Here is an 18,035-nt window from a genome sequence, read left to right on the forward strand (position 1 = left end):
TGCAATTCCAATCGAACCTTTTCGCGACACTGTACAATCCCTCTTATTAGATTGTCGAAAATATTTAGATTCTCTGCTAGATTTTCGAGTATCCTTTAAATATCAGTTGCATGTATTCAGATTTTGTTTACTTACATACGAAACATTTCTAGAAAAATGTACAGTAACGCGTAATTAAAAATAGTTCCAACTAAGCTTGTGTTTAAATTTAATTTTAACGGGACAATATCAGAAATATATTGATAATACTCCCGTTAAGGTAAAATGTCAAATACGAAAATTTTAATTTTCATTAGTCAATGAAATTCGATTTAATCCACGTATTTTGTCTCTCTTCTTCCGATCGTGAACCGCTCGAGCTGAAGGATCCCTCGAGTTGGAGGAACCCTCGACTTGAAGTAGCATAAACAATGGTAATGATTTTTTCTTATATATCCGAGTAAAATCTTCGCTCTACGGTCGTCTGCTACTGTATTCACGATGTCAACTTACACGGTTGCTCGCATCTTTGGTCATAAGATCGGAATTCTTTTTGTCTCTGGGAAAGTTAGGATAGCTTGCAGTTTTCCACGCCTACCTCCTTCAGAGTGAAGGGTAGACGCTGACGATGGCAATTTTTTGCAGTCTAAAATACGCTTGCAGCAGATATCTCGTGTCCCTCTGTCTCGAAACCCTCTACTGTACGCTGCTTTTGACGTTTTAAAGTTAATAAAACAGCATTTCTTTTTTACTAGAATTTTCGGATTTTCGAGTAACGGGGGCCGTGAAGCGTGTTCAGAGGATCAGCACTTCCGCGAGTGCGAATAATGATCGCTTCGACGTAAGAATAGCTATCGTGGGTAATCGCTAGGAGCAACGTTTCGGAATCGAACACTGGCCACGTGCACCCAAGACATTCAAGACTCATTAAGACTTTCAAGTCCTATCAAGAGTTCCAAGGACTTCTAGTTCCGAGTAATATTCAATGCGATTCGAAACTTCGTGGTCTTGAATGTTCGGATCTTTTCGAGACAGTGATTCGAACGTTCTTCATTAGTCTGCTGAGTAAATCCAGAAAATATTAAGATCTCGATAGCTCGTATTTGGAGACGACTCTGAACGATTTCTCGATCGTTCCACAACTGTAAACAAGATTGTTCGTTAAAAATTTATATAATCTTTACGGTTGTTGGATCTATATTTGTACATTGATTATTCGTTTAAAATTGTAACATGTTCTCTGTCATAAATCTACAATGGAATTAAACGTGTGACATGTTCTCTGACGATTGTAAGGTCAAAGATATCTTGCTCACTGGCATTGAAAGTCCTCTCGTAAAATATGGCCTTGTCGACATTGAATTTTTGTACTTCTACGTAGAATTCATTCATTCCCCTTTCTATAAGCGGCGTAGATATTTCTCAGTTTCTGTAGCGTTATTGTCTTTATACTAGGCTCGCATAAAACAATTTTATATGTTTTCTGTCGAACGACCTGTTGACGCTTAGAAGTCCAACGACGAAATGAAATTTTTGTATTTTACTATCCTCGGTCTCTAATACGAGGACAGTAAAATATATTTGCATTCACACGACGGAGACTTTTCGTTGGCATGACAATTAATTAAATTCTTCTGTTAAGTTAATAGAAGGGATCAATTCGTATTAAATGGGAATAGTAGAAAAAATTCCAATATTGACTTCAATATACTTTATTTACATTTTTGTACGCGGTGCCATTTTGTTCCAGAACGTATGTATGTCGAAAAATAGAATTAAACGACTTCGGCTAAATCGACTTCGATGAATATTGAACATTCTATAACGACAAAAATACTAAATAATAACGTTCCTCTGGAAACCGATATGTGATCGGAGTTTAACTCAAATTAAATCGTTGCACCGTTTATTAAAATTTCCGTGAAGCGCAGCGTGCTGCAATCGCATCGTGCATAAACATAAATTGAAACTGTTATTAGGTACCTTGTGAATTTAGTGAATCAAAATTCAAATATTCGCGATGTTCCCTGTATTATTGATTTATATCGGTTGGATTTATTGTAGTCAAGGCTGCTTTAAACAGGAAACTATCGTTAGTAAAAATGAATTCAAATTAAATTCGATTTTGCTGAAATGGAACAAGCTTTTTAAACAAATACTCAAACAAAATTATTTCGATGAATATATTTTAATTGGTGTACAAGAGAAAAAATAAATCAGTATCATTAACGGCGATAAATAGTCATTAAAATATTCACAAACGATTGTTTCTTGTTTTGCAAAGAATAAAAGAAAAAGAAAAAATGCCTTGTTTCAGTGTTGGAAGATCGAACTAAACGGTTAATCAAAATATTCTACAAGATTTGATTTCACTCGTTATTGAATAATTTTTTTTTTTTAAGAATAACGTCTAGTTGCAGTTGGTTAACCATGGATTTCTAAGTGGAAAATTATTTTTGAGGGGTATGGGTGGTTTATGTAGGTAGTCTAGCATGTTTTCATTATTCAGGAAGACTCACCAAAGTTTGGCAGAATACTTCAAACTTAGTTTGGCTTAAAGTTTCAAAAGTCCACGTGAAAGGCTCAGGAATTTCTCCATTTTCTGAAAACCTTTATCATAATCATTACTCTAATACGGAACTGTTCCGCTGTACTTACTATAATTACATTTTGATATTACAAGCACATACCGTTGTAAAGTCAATTTTACATAACTCGGTAAACAGAGAACTGAAACTTTTTAGCAAGTTTGTTCCCTCACTTTATAATATATCGGTCTTAACGGATAAGATGTTTCCTAGTATACGAACATAACTTCTTGGGTAAATTCGGCACACGAAAGCAACAGAGAAAGTTTATGCAAATATTTGTTCAATCTCACGTTGTTTCCGAGTTACAGCCGTTTCTAGTGTTTCGACGATTGTTGTTTCAATGATGAGTTGGGCAGCGTAGCTCGTTCTATTTCAATATTTAACAACTAATGTTTGATATTCTATAGTACTTGTGAATACAAAATAAAAATCTTTATATTTTTAATTATATCTTCATCAAATATTAGGAATCTAGTAACGGAGTATTCTTAATGAAAATGAGTCCAAATACTATCGGGACTCTTTATTCGTGTGTTGCCCGAATCATTTTTTAAGAACTTTTAAATACGTACAATTAAAAACCTATCCGAATAAGGTCTTACTATATTTTCACTAAAGACTTATTTTTACTAGAGAAACATCATTGATTCATTTCTAAGACTCTCACAACCTAGTACTGTTCAATAGGTTTTGTCGAACGACTGTACTAGCATTGTCTTGAAAACTTGTATGACCACGTTTAAATTCAGCAACCCATCTTTCTATCATTTTAATTGAAAGTGAAAACTCTATACACACTTTTAACAATCGTTCATGAATCTTTGTTGGTGCTACTCCTTCCAAAAATAAAAATTTTCTCACTGCTCGATATTCAATTTTTTCCATTGTAAAAAAGTACTACAACACTTCAACTTTGAACACCTCTAAATATAGGAATGAGTCAACAGATCTACACAAAACTTCGCACAGTTCATCGAACAGAAACATACCATCTTTAGAAACATAATACGACGAATCTAATAGCTCCATTTCTCATCGAACGACGAAACTTATTGAACAATCTATGAAACCCAAAAAATCGTGACCTCACTGGTCAGCTGGTTTAAATCGAAGATAAAAATTGTTACCCGAAATTGGGAATTACCGTATCGAGTCGATCGTCTCGGAAAACGTTCAAATTATAATTCAGAAGCAGAAATAGCAGCCGTTGAAGATGATTAATGAATATCACCGGCGGGTCGAGAGACATAAAGGAAGTTCTTTGTGAATGTCGCGAGAGCTTCGGAAATGATTCGCATCGGGAAGCCAATTTTCTTTGGGAGGGAAAAGACGGCCTCTTCTTCGCTTTTCACCGTTCCTCCTCGTCGACGTCGTCGTCGTGGAACTCGTGCTTCGGTATTCACAAGGAATTCCTGCTGCGAGCTCCTGTCTTTTCGTCTAATGAGATCGAATCAGGCCAAGGCGTCTTCTCGCAGACCGATAGCCGGGATCGACCGGCGTTTCCTTAACTTCGTTATCCACCGACGGACGCATACATCCGACGAGTCGCGTTCGTGACAAACTTCTTGATTATTCATTGGCGCGCTCCGCGGGGAAATATATGGCACGCGTTTAGAAAAAGAGGAACCCAACCTAACGTGAAATTAACGACCTCTTCGAAACGTCGATACGAGATGCAAATCCGGTTCAGCGGCTCTCTCCTTTCCCAGCCGGTGAGATGAATCGGAAACGGAACGGAAACACCGAAATTAGATTTTTAAATACGGGAGGATTTGTTTCGCGGATCGAACCGCAAGGAGGATTCTCAAAGCTCGGGAAACGAACGAAGTGGAAATCTGAATTCCGGGGATCAGATTCCGGAATTTATGCGGAATGGTCCTTAAGAGCATCGAGGACTATGCAATGTGCTTTTTATTTTCTAAAATTACGAACTTGGACAATCGTTTCGAGAACGAAACAGAATTCGCGAAGTCTCGAGTGGTCAACGAAATGGAAACCATTGGAAAGAATCCATAGATTTTACGTTGAAAGATTTTCAAGAACGTATCAAATTATCGAATGAAATTTCTATTTCTCGGTAAAAATATTTTTGAAAAGAAACTAAGACTCGTGGAGTGCTAAGAATAAACGAAATAGGAAATTTTGAACGAAATCTGAAGATTCTGGAAATTAGACAACACGATTTTTAGAAGTGTGTAAGAGCGTTTGATATAATTTTCGTTCTCGTATACTGTGAATTTGATCGATACTTTTAAGGGAGATTTGTGTGTCTTTTAGGAATTTTTCAGCTAACTCGACTCTTCTGGGAGCAGCAAAGCTGTTGTGAAACGGGTAAACAGTTTTAATAGAGAATTTTAAGCTTCAAGATATTAAGTTCATATCAGAAACTTTGGCGGTATAAAATTTGATATAAGTTTTTTGCTCCCAAAGGGTATGAAAGGGTAGGAAACTGGTACGAAAAAGAATTCTAGTATCATTACTTTTAGACATTAAAGGAGAACATAATGATCCATCGTCTAACGTAACAACGCAAATGGTTTGTTAATAATGTGCAACACCCTAGAAAACAAATCATTTCTCTAAAAGTGATTCGTTCACGAATCACCATAATATAGAAGCTTCAATGGTTGGGACCTTCGCGTACGTTATCGAGTATTTTATAATTTTTCGTCACTAAAAACTATGACTTTGCCAACATATATGCAGATTAAGGTCATTGGATCCCTTTGCGTTCATATTTATTTCTCTTCACCTCTTACGCATTCTTTCTTCTGTTTATTATACAAAACTTCGTTCCTTTTCACAGAATTTCGATGCAATGGAAACGTATCATTGCAATTATAATTATAACAATTTTAACCATTAATTTGTCCCCGGAGCACAGCCGGTGAACACTAATATCAACATTCCACCGTTGAAAATAGATTTTTTTATTCGCGCACGTGACAAGAATCAGGTCGTGGGAAAGATTACCGGGGCTAGTGCTGTAATAAGTCCGAAACGACCCGAAAGAGAACTAAGGAGAAGAGGAATAAAAAATGAGGTGAATGGCGGGGGATGGGGAAAAACAGTATCTCCGCGTTCGGGATTTTTAAATTACCTATCTTCCGGTGTAGCCAGCAACCAGATAAAGAGGACGGCCTGAAACTCTCGTTAACGCATTAATCTCCCCAAACCCTCGCAGCTTCGAGTCATTTTTTGTCCGAGCCCTGCGCATTCGAGGCGCGGAAAAGAATGATTTTCGGGCGTGTACGCGTTCAGCTTGACGGTTCTTCGCACTCGAGCAAACTAATTGTCTCGTAATAGCGTTAATAAATCCGACAGATTTTATCGTGGCGACGATCGGACCGGACATCTTCTCGACGTGTGCAAAGGAAAGAAAAAGAATGAAATCGCCCATCCTTATCTAGGGTTGCGTGAAACAATTACGTCACGGGATACGTCGAAGCGTGTTTAGCATCTGAAGGTAGACGTTGGAATATTTGCGCGGTATTTGAATATATACCGACATTGATGGACAGACGCGAAGTACGAAGAACAAAATGGCGACGTGGAAACGATTTTTCTCCATTCGAGAAAAAGTATATCGCGTACAGTAATTAGAGAACTATGTATTCGGATCGTTTTATCGCTTACAATCGGTACAAATGTGTTACACGCGACAACTCGCGATTTCATTATCAATATTTTATTTATACTCGCAAATAGTCCGAAAACGATAATCACTGATCGTACCGAACACTGTTCGCTAATTCTCGCTTCGAAACGACTAAATCTGGCCCGCTGGTTCGCGAATTGAACAGTATCGTATTTAATCTTGGGTAACTGTTTCAAAGTAGATATCAATGGCTTCGGTGTTTGCGACTATGCGCGTTGAGATTCTGAAGATCGTATCCGCTGAAAATCTGACTACCGAATTTTCCGTAACGATTGGCTCGTGAGATTTCGATGACAAATATTTGGGGGTATTCGAACGCGAATCGTCCTTCGGTTTCCTAAAAGAGAAAGACCGATATCCAGATCAAAGCGAGCGGAACAATTTGTTAATTGGAAGGACCGATTCTTAGAACCGACCGCGCCATTGTCGGGCTCGGCTCGTTGGAATAACTTCTTTTTTATTATCGTTTAAATTCGTTGCACAGATACTGGTACAGCCCCTGCGATTTCTACGAATTCGATACCTCGTTACGGACCGTTTCCCCATTCGAGGATCGTTCGTAAATTCGGAAAATGTGCTTTCGTTCTCCCGTCTATAAAATTAATTAAAGAATCGATTACGAATTAATGGGTCGGTGCATTGAAAACACGCTAAAACGTGTTTTGAAATACAGAGTTTGCGAGTGTACACAGTGGGTTTGACGCAGTTGCGGACAAATTGTATCGATCGAGGACCACCGACGTTAATTCGAATTCCTTCGTTCGTGCGAATATTCCCTTGTAAAATCGTCGTTCGTAAGTATTATTACCTTTCGATCAACGAGAGTTGAATTTCTCTGTTAACGAAAGACACGAAAATCTTCTCTCCATGGGCGTAAAGTCGTATCACTGGATCGAGCCGAAATACTTATCCCCCGAGGGCCCTCGACACGAATCCCTGTGTACCGATCGCAAAGCACTTCGATTTGCGCGAAAAACTGTCCCTCTACTCTGACGTTTTCCTCCATCAATCGTAATCAACCGGTTTCTCGCCGTCTTCTCAAAGATGTCCCAGGGAATTCGTTTCCTTTACCTCCGATAACAACGACCGGGCCGGAGGTCCGGCAACGAGCGCGCCCGGGATGCATCGATGCGAGAATATTCTCCGGGAGCGGACCGACCACGTGTCACACGGTGTCCAAGAGACGAGAAAGAGTCGGGTGGAAACTCGATGGAAGGGGCTGCGACCCTTTCCATTTGCAAATTAAACGGCCACGTCCTTGATTTCAATCCGTGAAACCCAATCTCAGCTTTTCCATTGTACCCTGACTTAAGCCCAGCAACTAGGCGTTTAATCTTAATCGATCTCTCAGGAGCCAGATATATATCTCCGTCCTTTCTAGATGTGCCCCGGTCTCCATCCTTTTTCCCCCTTCTTTAACCTCCCCCCTCATCCTGGCTTCCTTTCAGGAGGACCGTATCATTCTACTTCCTTTTTCCGACACCTTCTTTCCCGATCTTCGAGCTTCTCCTCTCCATTCTTCGTTTCGTCTCGTTTTATTCTTCTCTCTCTCTCTCTTTTTCTCTCTTTCTTTCTCACTCTCTCTTCCTCGTTGTCGCTATCTTCCATTCCCTCGGTGTTTCTCACTCGTTGGCTCCCTTAAAGCTGGGCGTTCCGTTTTGCCGTCTTATCTTAATGGTTTGCCCCGGCAATCGAAAGTTTAGTTATTATCGCGGCCGTTGTCGCTCCGGTTCGCGAGCTGCTGCTGGGAAGATCCCATGAAAATATGGCGGTAGATAGAATGGAGGAAATTGCCGGTACCCGATTCCGCGGCACGACGGGATCCGAAAAGCCGATCGTCGCTGAGATTCGCCGGTGAACAATCCGCGCTGAAAAGGAAAGTTGTATTACAGTAGCGCGGACCCGTGGATAATGGAGTTCCACTCGCTTCCGTGAATTTTATCACGGTGAAACGCCATCGCGAAGAACTCCGTGGGGTTTCACTGGGTCAGGGACGCGAGATTTAATCGTTTCGCGTTTCGTGTAATTTACCGCGCTATAGTTACTTACGCGGTGAAATTACAAGGTGATGCGACGAAATTTTTACCAGGAATGTTGATTTACAGCTGTACTTGTTGCGCTTTAATGGATGGGCGGTTCGTGAAAGTTTAACGCAAGGGAAAGAGGGGGAGGGCTAGTTTATAAGAGAGTCTTTTTTGGTAACCGAGGTGGAGGGAATACAGCCCGGCCCGGTGAAACGTTAAATGCGCAAAGCTGTTGGACCTAGTTGCTCGCGTTCAAATAAAATGGAATTTTCGTTGGCGGTACGTGGCTCGCGCGATCTTCGACGAAATTATTATCAATGTAGAAATAAATTTTGTTAATACCCGAAAGATTGTTCGTGCGTTTTCTGTTCGAAGTTAGGCCAATGGAGGACACTTATAAAAACGATTTCGAGAAGTAGTTTCCGTCGAAATATAAAGTGTCAACGAGTTTATCTTCCGAAGGAAATTGTTTCTCAAAACCTTCCTTATCGAAATCCTATCTCATCCTAACCCAAAATTTCTAAATTATTTGTTTTATTACTCCACTAGAGCTTAATCAGCGGTATGCAGATTTCGTAATTTCGATCAAAAGAGAACGAAATAATTTTTGTAAACCTAGGTTATAGAAAAGTCTACCAATTTGAGTTTCGCGTTAAATTAATTTGGAGATCTGTGGACGGGCTTTAAAACGTTATCGATACCCGAGAGATGGCTGTATCGATCTTTCGTCTAAAGTTAGGACAATGGAGGACGTTTATAAAGGAAGGTTTCGAGAAGTAGCTTTCTTGAAAGACTGACGTTAACGAGTTCATCGTCCGAAGGAAACGGTTTCTCGAAACCTTTCTTATTAATGTTCTATTCCGGTTACAAAATTTCCAAACCATTTCTTCTATTATTTAATATCACTAGAAATTAATCAGGTGCAGTACGTACGTTCCTGGATCCCTCTCGATCGAAGGAGTATATGATAATTTCCGTACATTTGAGTTAAAGTCTGTCCATTTACGTTTCGCGTGGAATAAACTTGGAAGTCTGTAGAGGGGCTTTCGTTGGAAGTTCGCGCGAAAGATTCTCCGACCCATTCAAATATGAAATCGCGTCGAGGACAAATACCACTTAATCCGAGTACATCCGAATGCAGTGTACCTCACCGTATCTCTACCTCGTTACACAAATTCGTAATGCAACCTCGGCACGCATTACCCTAAAACATTCACCCGTGAATAACACTGCTCCAGGCATCGTGCCTCCCTCGTTACGCAGATTCTCCCGAAACTTAAAGTAATAACCCAAGCCGCCTGCGAGTCCCGTACAGGTACTGGTTGGCCGTAATTTCTGCTGGAGTTTTACTTCGCGCGCTCCATTTCGCGCTTAACACCGTAATTTCGCTACATCCGAATCCTCGTCCGTACGTTCCATCCGTAGGTGTAAACATACTTCCTGTTTATCCGGCCATAGCCTCGCCGTTACATACGTTTGCCCGGAACTTAACGCAGTAACCTTAGTTACGTCTGAGAGCACAACCACGCGTATGCATACAAGTAGACAGAGTGGACTATAAACTCCGGTGAAATCGGAGAGACAGTTATCCCCCTTGGCGACGCAAGACGAATGGCCAAAGTAGCTTCTTTGTGTCCCGTTACACCGTACACGGATCTACTGCCCTTGAGAAGCGTCTGAATTGTTTCCTAGACGCGAGGACGTCGAGATTTAGGCTGATGAAACATTAATCAACCCCACTCCTCCCACCCCGGCAATGGAGAGGGTCGGTTCCTGTTGCATACTGTCCTGGACAGTTATCCATTACTAACTATACGAAGTCACCGTGCAATGGCAGTTTCCTTCTATCGTAACTGTCACCGCTTACAAACGCGTTTGTCATTGCTCGGTTAATGGCTTCGTTGTCATTGTCGACAGTATTATTAGGTCTTTCGTTGGAATTGTTTACGATGTATGTTCAATTTGGCGGTCTTTCGTGACGCGAGAATTACTATACACGTTAGTACACCAAAGTATACAAAGGATCGTTCAAAAGAGTATACTAAAAAGGAAATCGTGCGATCTATCTCGAGATAATAAGCTTCATAAATTACCATCAACTCACCAGGATACCCATAATTTGATGGGTCTAGGCCCATTTCCATCGGGTTCTATAAGTTCGGGGTTGCTCGTATCGGATCTCACGAGTTTGAAGGTTATCTCTATCTGGTTATACGTGATCGGTGGTTGTCCCCGTCGGATCATACGCGTTCGATGGTTGCCCCTATCAGTCCTTACCAGTCTGGACTGATTTCTATCGGATCGCATAAGTTCGGCAGTTATCCTTATCGGTTCTTCAGAACCCTGTTCTCTTCTTTTTCTGTTGCGTATGCTCAGAAATCGTAGATAATAAAAAAAACTGACTACACAGGCATTAATTAACATTTGGTCGGACTCGATTGTTGTAAACACGGATAGATCAATTCTGCGTAGAAAGTAAATTGGTTCTCCATGGATTGTAGAAATAGAAAGTAATTACCGGATCTAATTGAACTTATCAGACTTCGATACTCGCACGATTATATCTCGTACTGTCTTTGTAAGAAAAATAAACGATTGTTCGTTATATTTTGGAAGTTTCAGGATAAAATCATTTATGCTCACTCCTTCTCGTAACAGTTCTGAACTTCCATCTCGATAAGAGTACCTGAAACCGAAAACTTCGTCGCCCTTTCACTGTCACGACGCAATCCTCCTTCCTCAATAGTCGACCCACTTCTGAAACCTTTCACGAACACCAATATAATTCCAAATCTTCACAATCCTACCGAAATTTCCAGGTGACCTACACATCTCGCAAAGTCAACACAGTTTCAAAGGAAAACGTCCTTGGTTCCTGAGATTCAGCTGGTAACTCGGAAGGCAAGAAAATGTTTGTCGGCGTGAAACATTCCAACCACGCCTCGTCGGTAATGAGTTGTTCTTAACGAGTTGATATTGCCAACCATCTATTGGTTTCGGTAACACTGGGAACATTTCATTACCGCGTGGTTGTTTGTAGAGGTCGTTTACCCAATTGTGCACGATTTACTTATATACGATATGCGATTTTCCAAAGTATACAGGGTGCTCCTATTTCGAAAAATGAAACGATTTCTCTCGATAAAGCGAGATTTCCTTTTTCGAGACAATTAACTTCGATCTTCCGTTATCTTCGACGAGGGTCAGATTTACGATACTTCCCGTTTGAAAAATCAGGCTCGAAGATTTCTGTAGAGATCGCGTGGCTGTATTTATGTTGCGAACGAAACAGGCAATATTATTTTTCATAGAAGTTGGATACGATATCGAATAATATCAGCTAATTTTCATTGGAAATTATCCGAGGTACTCTCAATGGTAATTGACGCATCGTAAGCCAACTCAGAGTGGAGGAAGGACTCTGATTTATGGGTCGATTTCCTCGAACAAGGGTCTCTTGTCCAACGTCCCTACGGAGACTGCTCGTAGGATGAACGCATCAGGCTCGTAGGCATTGCGTAATCAGGAAACTGTGAAATCACCAATGGTGTGCTTTACACCCGTGTACAGTTCTCTAAGATCGTCTTCTGGTACAATTAACAGTGTAAGAATACCGTTGAACCCGTTTTTTCTAGCAGAAATAACTCACCGAATACTCTGGAACGACCCTAATTTATGAACTACGCGAACTTAAACAAAGTTTAATCTGTATAGTGCACGCACAGGAACATTGAGAACTTTTCGAACTTGGGTATTTCGAATTCACAGCACTAGGATTGTTTCTCACAGTTACACTCGGACCTTCGATATATTACACTTTACATAGATTAGTATCAAATTATTCTTCTTAATAAAGATTTTCGTTACGCTTGCAAATAGAATTCCTATTTGCAGAATAATCAATTTTACGCACTTCTTAAAAGGTAACAGGTCATCCGGAATGATAAAATTTGAGATTAATATTACTTTGGATCGTGCTTCTGAAAATAATCTTCGAATTGATGAGTTTAAAGTAGGAAGTTATAAAATTTTTATCGAAATTGATACATTTTCGAAAATAGACTTTTAAATTGAAAAGTTTCTAATTCGTTGCTCTAAGGAAACTTCTCTTGACAGCTTCGTAATTAGACTAATTGATGTCAGCCAACGCGGCGTTAAATGGAAACTGCCTGCTAGCGTAAACGAAGTTATTATGTGTAAATTTAATGAGACGGTATCGTAGCTTCTGAAGTTTGCTTCCTTTTCTAAAACAGAAGACGTCCTGTGGCGAAACGACGTAACTGGGGCGAACGGATGTTTCAAAAGAACGGTTAAAATTACAGGTTATTCGAAGAAATAAAGTAAGAAAGCTACTCAAGGAATCCAACAATGAAAGGTAGACGGGTTGGATACAAGTCGTTCGGCCAACAATTTGGAAAAACGGATCTCGATCGAGTTGGTAAAGTACACATTTACCGATCGAGCTTCATGCTTCGTACTTATATTTCCACCTTATTTTTCAAGGGTATTTTCACGATCCATCTCCGGCACCCTTCGACAAATACGGCGGAACTTCTGTAACTTTTCGGGAGGGCATCGAAAAGGGACGTCAACTGCACCCCGGTCCTTCGACACCTCTCTTCGAAGAAAAATTCCTTCGAATTTTCGACGGGGAGGCATTGAACGAACCATGGCGATTAGACGTGGCAAATGCGGTAATTGAACGTTTTACACCTATTTAATTAATTTCAGTCCGATAATTGCGCTTCTCGACGATTCTAAGGTTTCTTTCTGAAGGAATACCACCTTTACTTTTGCGTGTGTTCAAATTTGTCAGTTGGTTCAACACAGGTCAATTGTAAATTTAAAAAATTGATTAAAAGAATAAAAAATCTTACTTAAATAGAAACATACATTAAATGCGATCCACTATCGTCTATCAGAAATAAAAAATCAATTTCAAGAAGATATTTATGTTCGATATAATTCAAATTTTACACTTGGATAATTTTATATTTTTTGTAGAACCACGAGGAGTAGTTAAGTAATTGTATTTATATTTATTTACAATTTACCAAACTATATATTTCGTTAAAAATTCTGTAAAGTCTGTATTGCAATTTTTGTCACTCTGAATTCTGTGAAAGAAAATATGCAGAATCAGAGAGTAATAGTGATTACCATACTGAGAATTTTTGAATACATAAAAATCAAATTTCAATTCTACACAAAAGAATGTCCGCCACAGTTGCGTCAACGTTATTGCCGCGTCATGGTGAGAGCATTTGCATTAAGGTCAGTTATCAAAAATCAGTTATTTATCCCGGGTAAAAAAAAAAATCTCAGAGAAGCTTGCATTATTTATGAGAAACGATATTTCAATCGCGGTCGTTATTCCTCCAGCCGAGAGAAACTCAAGAGAAATACTTTTGCAGACCGTAACTCTCGCGTTAAAGGAGTCAACCTGATACCTCGACCGTTTCGCAGTTGGAACGCGAGAGAGCCAAAATCGGTCCAACTATGATTCCACCCTCGCCAGCGAAGAAACACGCGACACCTGGTGATTGGCACGGATGCTTCGAGAAAGTCACCTACTTCAACCCCGAGAAGAGACCGGAACCAAAAGCAGCTCGCGAATTGCCGAATCTAATGACCAAACCTAATCCTTTAGGAGGGCCAGGATACACGGACATTTGCATCAATCCCTTCCCTTTGCACATGCACGACCCCTACGACCCGGAGAGAACCAAAGGTAGCCCTGTACTCTGTAAAAACATTCCAACAGAGACCGAAACCTGGATGAATCGTCTTGTTTGCTGTATCCAGAATGAAATGAACCGACCGTCCAGGTCACCATGGAGGTCATCTCCACCCACCATTCTGTTCAGCTGTACCGTCTCTCGTTTCTTCTCGTCAGACTGGAAACTCCCTAGTCTCTGTCTCTCAAACACGGTGGCAAATTGACACGATACGAAAATTATGTTGATTCTGTACCGATTGTAATCAAACGTCGTTCAAACGAAAGGAAAATGTACGAATTACCATACCATCCGGTAGATCGTGATTCAGTGAACCGCGTTGCAATTTATGCATTTTTCTCTCGTCTGTGTCAGATTTGGTTAGAACGGAAACAAAATTCACTGGCTTAACTTTCGCACGGTGTCAGCTTCTCCCTGTATCTGAGAGACAGAGACCCAATTCCTGGAGATTGGCGCGAGGAAACGAGAGATAAATGGTGGTGCAACCAAAGCGATGGTGAGGGTAATACTTTAGTGGTCTTAGTCAGTTAATTTCGCTCTGGTTACAGCAAACACAATTGTTCTTTCAGGTTTCGCTCTCTACAATATTTTGACGCATTTGTGTGCTGTTTCGGGAACTCCTGGCGATAGAAGATGATCTTCTATCATAGTATGCCATGATTCACAGATTTGTTCGTACGTTTTGGAATAATAAGTATAATAATTATAATTGTTATCTTTATTTACTTCTAATGTAACAAATAATAATTTATTTCACTAAGTCGTTAATTTTATATTAAATATACCTTTAAATGATCAAATAAATTCATACATCTCGATTATTGTATACGTTTGTTCTATTTGGACAAATTTGTGAACCAATCTAGGTTGTTTCTTCCGATAGCCATTTTAAGGTGGTCACTGTATATTTAATGACCATTGAAGTGTGATATCGGAATTTTCCGTGCCCACTTGGGCCTGCTTCAAGTGCAGGCCTAAAAAATACATTGCGTGTGAATGGACTTGCGTTAGGGTAAACACTTGGCGCCAATCTGTCGCCAGGTTTCTTAAAGAACACGAGTGACCCTTTACAGGGGGTCGTGCAAGACGACCAAACGTAAGAATGCACGAGAACGAAAGGAAATGCGTGTGGTCCGGAGAAAATGAAGAGTGTTTGAAAAAAACGAACAATTGAGATGAGCGAACATGACCAGATGTCTGAAGTGAGAGAGATTGAGAATTGAGATTGAAGTGAAAGAGTGGAGGGATTAGAATGAAAGAAAATGAATACGCGTAAGGATATAGGGTGCAAAAGAAGCGTGTTTGGGAACAGTTTGGGTACGAGAAGAGACTGGTAAAGACGTAGTGACAGTATGGGTATGAGAAGAGACTGGTAAAGACGTAGTGACAGTATGAGTACGAAAAAAGACTGGTAAAGACGTAGTGACAGTATGGGTACGACAAGAGACTGGTAAAGACGTAGTGACAGTATGGCTACGAGAAAGAACTTGTAAAGACGTAGTAATATAAGAGAGTTGGAAAGACATAGACGACGAAGGTCGATGGTAAAGACGCATGCCAAGGGCACTAAGACGATTAGCTTAGTTTTATACATAGTCGATCTATCTTTAGTGAAAAGAGAAACCTATTACCAATACCACGTCTAATACTAATAATACTACAACTACAATAATAACACTATACACTAATATAATATATACATACATTCAACCAATCACCAACCACACGTACCAACAGCAAAAGTAAGATTATCCAAGTATATTGCATTTTATTTTATATACTACGTATTCGTTTCAAGATAGAACGTTTTAAGATTAGGTCGATATTCCTTTACCCTTGTATGCGAGTCTACTTGTTGCGTCAAGAGTATAATTGCATGGAAGCCACAGATTTAATTGTGCACAGCGATATGTATATTTTGAAGTTATTTATCAACATAATTTCATTGGAACCGTAGTTAACCAGTAATTTCCATACGATTCTTAAGTTGTTCGAAAATTGTATCGATCGAAACAGATAAAGAAATGACTCAATTTTATATAATACTTAAACTTTTTCAATCAACCACAGCGAAATATTGAATAAAATATATAATTGAAGCGATCCACGTAACAACGTTAAGCACGGAATAGATTCATAATAGAAACTAAAGACGATAAACATATCCGTACCTAAGTGCACGGACTTAGAGCGGAATACTCTGCTCGCGAGGAACCTGATGCATGCACATAATAACAGTGTATGCGCACTGCCAGTTATGTTCTAATTTTTGTACTCCCCGTGGTGCTCCGTTTCTTATTCCTTATTTTTTGTTCATTACCCCTTTTCTGGAAACGGTATACACGACGAACAATATTGCCGAGTGAGAAGGTAATATAAAGAGAGCTTGCAAAGCGGAAGAAGATTGGAGTCTCGCTTTTCCTGTTCCCGCTTCCTTTTTCGGTAGAATTTTGTTTCCCAAGCCAGCGCAACTAATTACATTTTTGTCGCAAGGAAGGCAGGAAAATGAAACCTCACTACACTCGGACAGCTTTTTTCCACTGCATCTCTGTGCACATTTTCAAACTTCACCCGAGACTGATTCTAGGAGGACCGGGGCTGGACTTTAATAAGCGTAATTAACGTCAACTGCTTGTTTCTATTGACTCAATTGTTACCAGATCAACGCGTTAATTAACCACGGTTACCAGTGTAACTTTGCACACTGCGTGTCTGTTTATTCGTAACTGAAGCATGGTGTTTATTCGAACATTGACATCATACTTCAAATAAACGGTGAAGGAAAGAAAATAATTTTAGGATCTTCGACTAAATATCCTATTGTTAATATTGAAATAATTGAAACGCATAAAAATATGAAAAAGTATTTCTGTTTTTTTTATTGGACCGACAATCAAGAAACACTTTGAAATAATTATTAGCTGGTTTTGCAAACTTTTTGCGCAATAATCTTCAATACCCTTTAATTGTCTTAGGTTCGTACAAAATTTCGTAACGATAAAACAAAACCATTGATACACAAATCTCCTAATGTCCAGCAATTATTTCGTTCATTGATACACAAATTTCTTAATGTTCAGTAACTATTTCTTATGTTATCCAAATGTTATCTATATTATACAGAGTGATGTAAGAGGAAATTAACAGAGATGAGATTCTAATGCAATATTGTGGTCTAACTTATTCTTTCGTCCACATTTGTAATCATTTTGCGTTTCTAAATATTTTCCACTTCCGTTTCTCAGATAATTCTAACCGGTTGTAACACTTTCTTTGTTTACGCGTGACAGTGAGGCCCGTGGATCGATTTTTGTACGCTAGCGCACCACTTGATCATTTTCCACCGAATCCGTACAAGGACGACAACCCTGGACCCACTTACGTACGACCACACGAAATCGAACCGAAAATGATGGGACCTGGTCGAATTTACGTGCCGTTTCCCAAGAAACCTGGCGGAAATCACTCCGGTTGCTTCGACAAATTTCCAACGTACTCGAGTGATCCTTACGAGAAGGATACGAAGCAAAAGAAGGTGGAAGGTTGGTTTATACTCGGTGGACCGCCCCTGAGAACGAAATATACCACTAGTATCATAAATCAAGTTACCAGGACATCCTGTAACTCGACGAATTATATGCGCTATCAACCACGAGTCTATTCGTTGCGCACAGTAAAATGCAAGAAATAAGAATTTCTGCCCTGTGGATATTTCCATACGTTCTCCCCAATCTGTTTAGGTCGATATTCCTTTTAAAGCGGTATTGTAGGAATAAATTATATACACACGTGTGCGTTCCTTTTGTTACACGCAGGGTGTAACCAAAATGGGTGATCAATCATACTTTGGTTATCTGATCCCAACGTCAAGTCGTAACATCCGATCGTAAGTACTACTATTCTTTGCTTCTCGGAGAAAAAGAAAACGGTAATGCTTTAATCTCAGAATTCGATGGGCATTTTTGCCACACCCCGTCGTGAACGGAAGCTTTTTATACATGAAAAAAAAATTTGTGAACCCATGTTTATACGACTTTGTTTCGTC

At 39.7% G+C, this 18,035-nt stretch overlaps 1 protein-coding gene across 1 annotated transcript; it reads left to right on the top strand.

Annotated features, from left to right (window-relative positions):
• Window positions 1-13,466: 13,466 nt before the first annotated feature.
• On the top strand, window positions 13,467-17,681 carry LOC143153660 (cilia-and flagella-associated protein 96). Its single transcript, XM_076325080.1, has 3 exons — window positions 13,467-13,558; window positions 13,688-14,121; window positions 17,281-17,681. Exons 1-3 carry the CDS (start codon window positions 13,467-13,469, stop codon window positions 17,679-17,681), a joined length of 927 nt encoding a protein of 308 aa, XP_076181195.1.
• Window positions 17,682-18,035: the final 354 nt, after the last annotated feature.

The sequence above is a fragment of the Ptiloglossa arizonensis genome, chromosome 13, assembly GCF_051014685.1.
Source record: "Ptiloglossa arizonensis isolate GNS036 chromosome 13, iyPtiAriz1_principal, whole genome shotgun sequence".
In the NCBI taxonomy this organism is placed as follows: domain Eukaryota; kingdom Metazoa; phylum Arthropoda; class Insecta; order Hymenoptera; family Colletidae; genus Ptiloglossa; species Ptiloglossa arizonensis.

Bases quoted from the DNA above. Each gene is read 5' to 3' on its own strand.
- LOC143153660 (XM_076325080.1), top strand. From the start codon at position 13,467: ATGTCCGCCACAGTTGCGTCAACGTTATTGCCGCGTCATGGTGAGAGC. The intron at 13,559-13,687 runs GTAAAAAAAAAA...CTCGCGTTAAAG, and splicing joins AAATCAGTTATTTATCCCGG to GAGTCAACCTGATACCTCGA. The intron at 14,122-17,280 runs GTACCGTCTCTC...TACGCGTGACAG, and splicing joins ACCCACCATTCTGTTCAGCT to TGAGGCCCGTGGATCGATTT.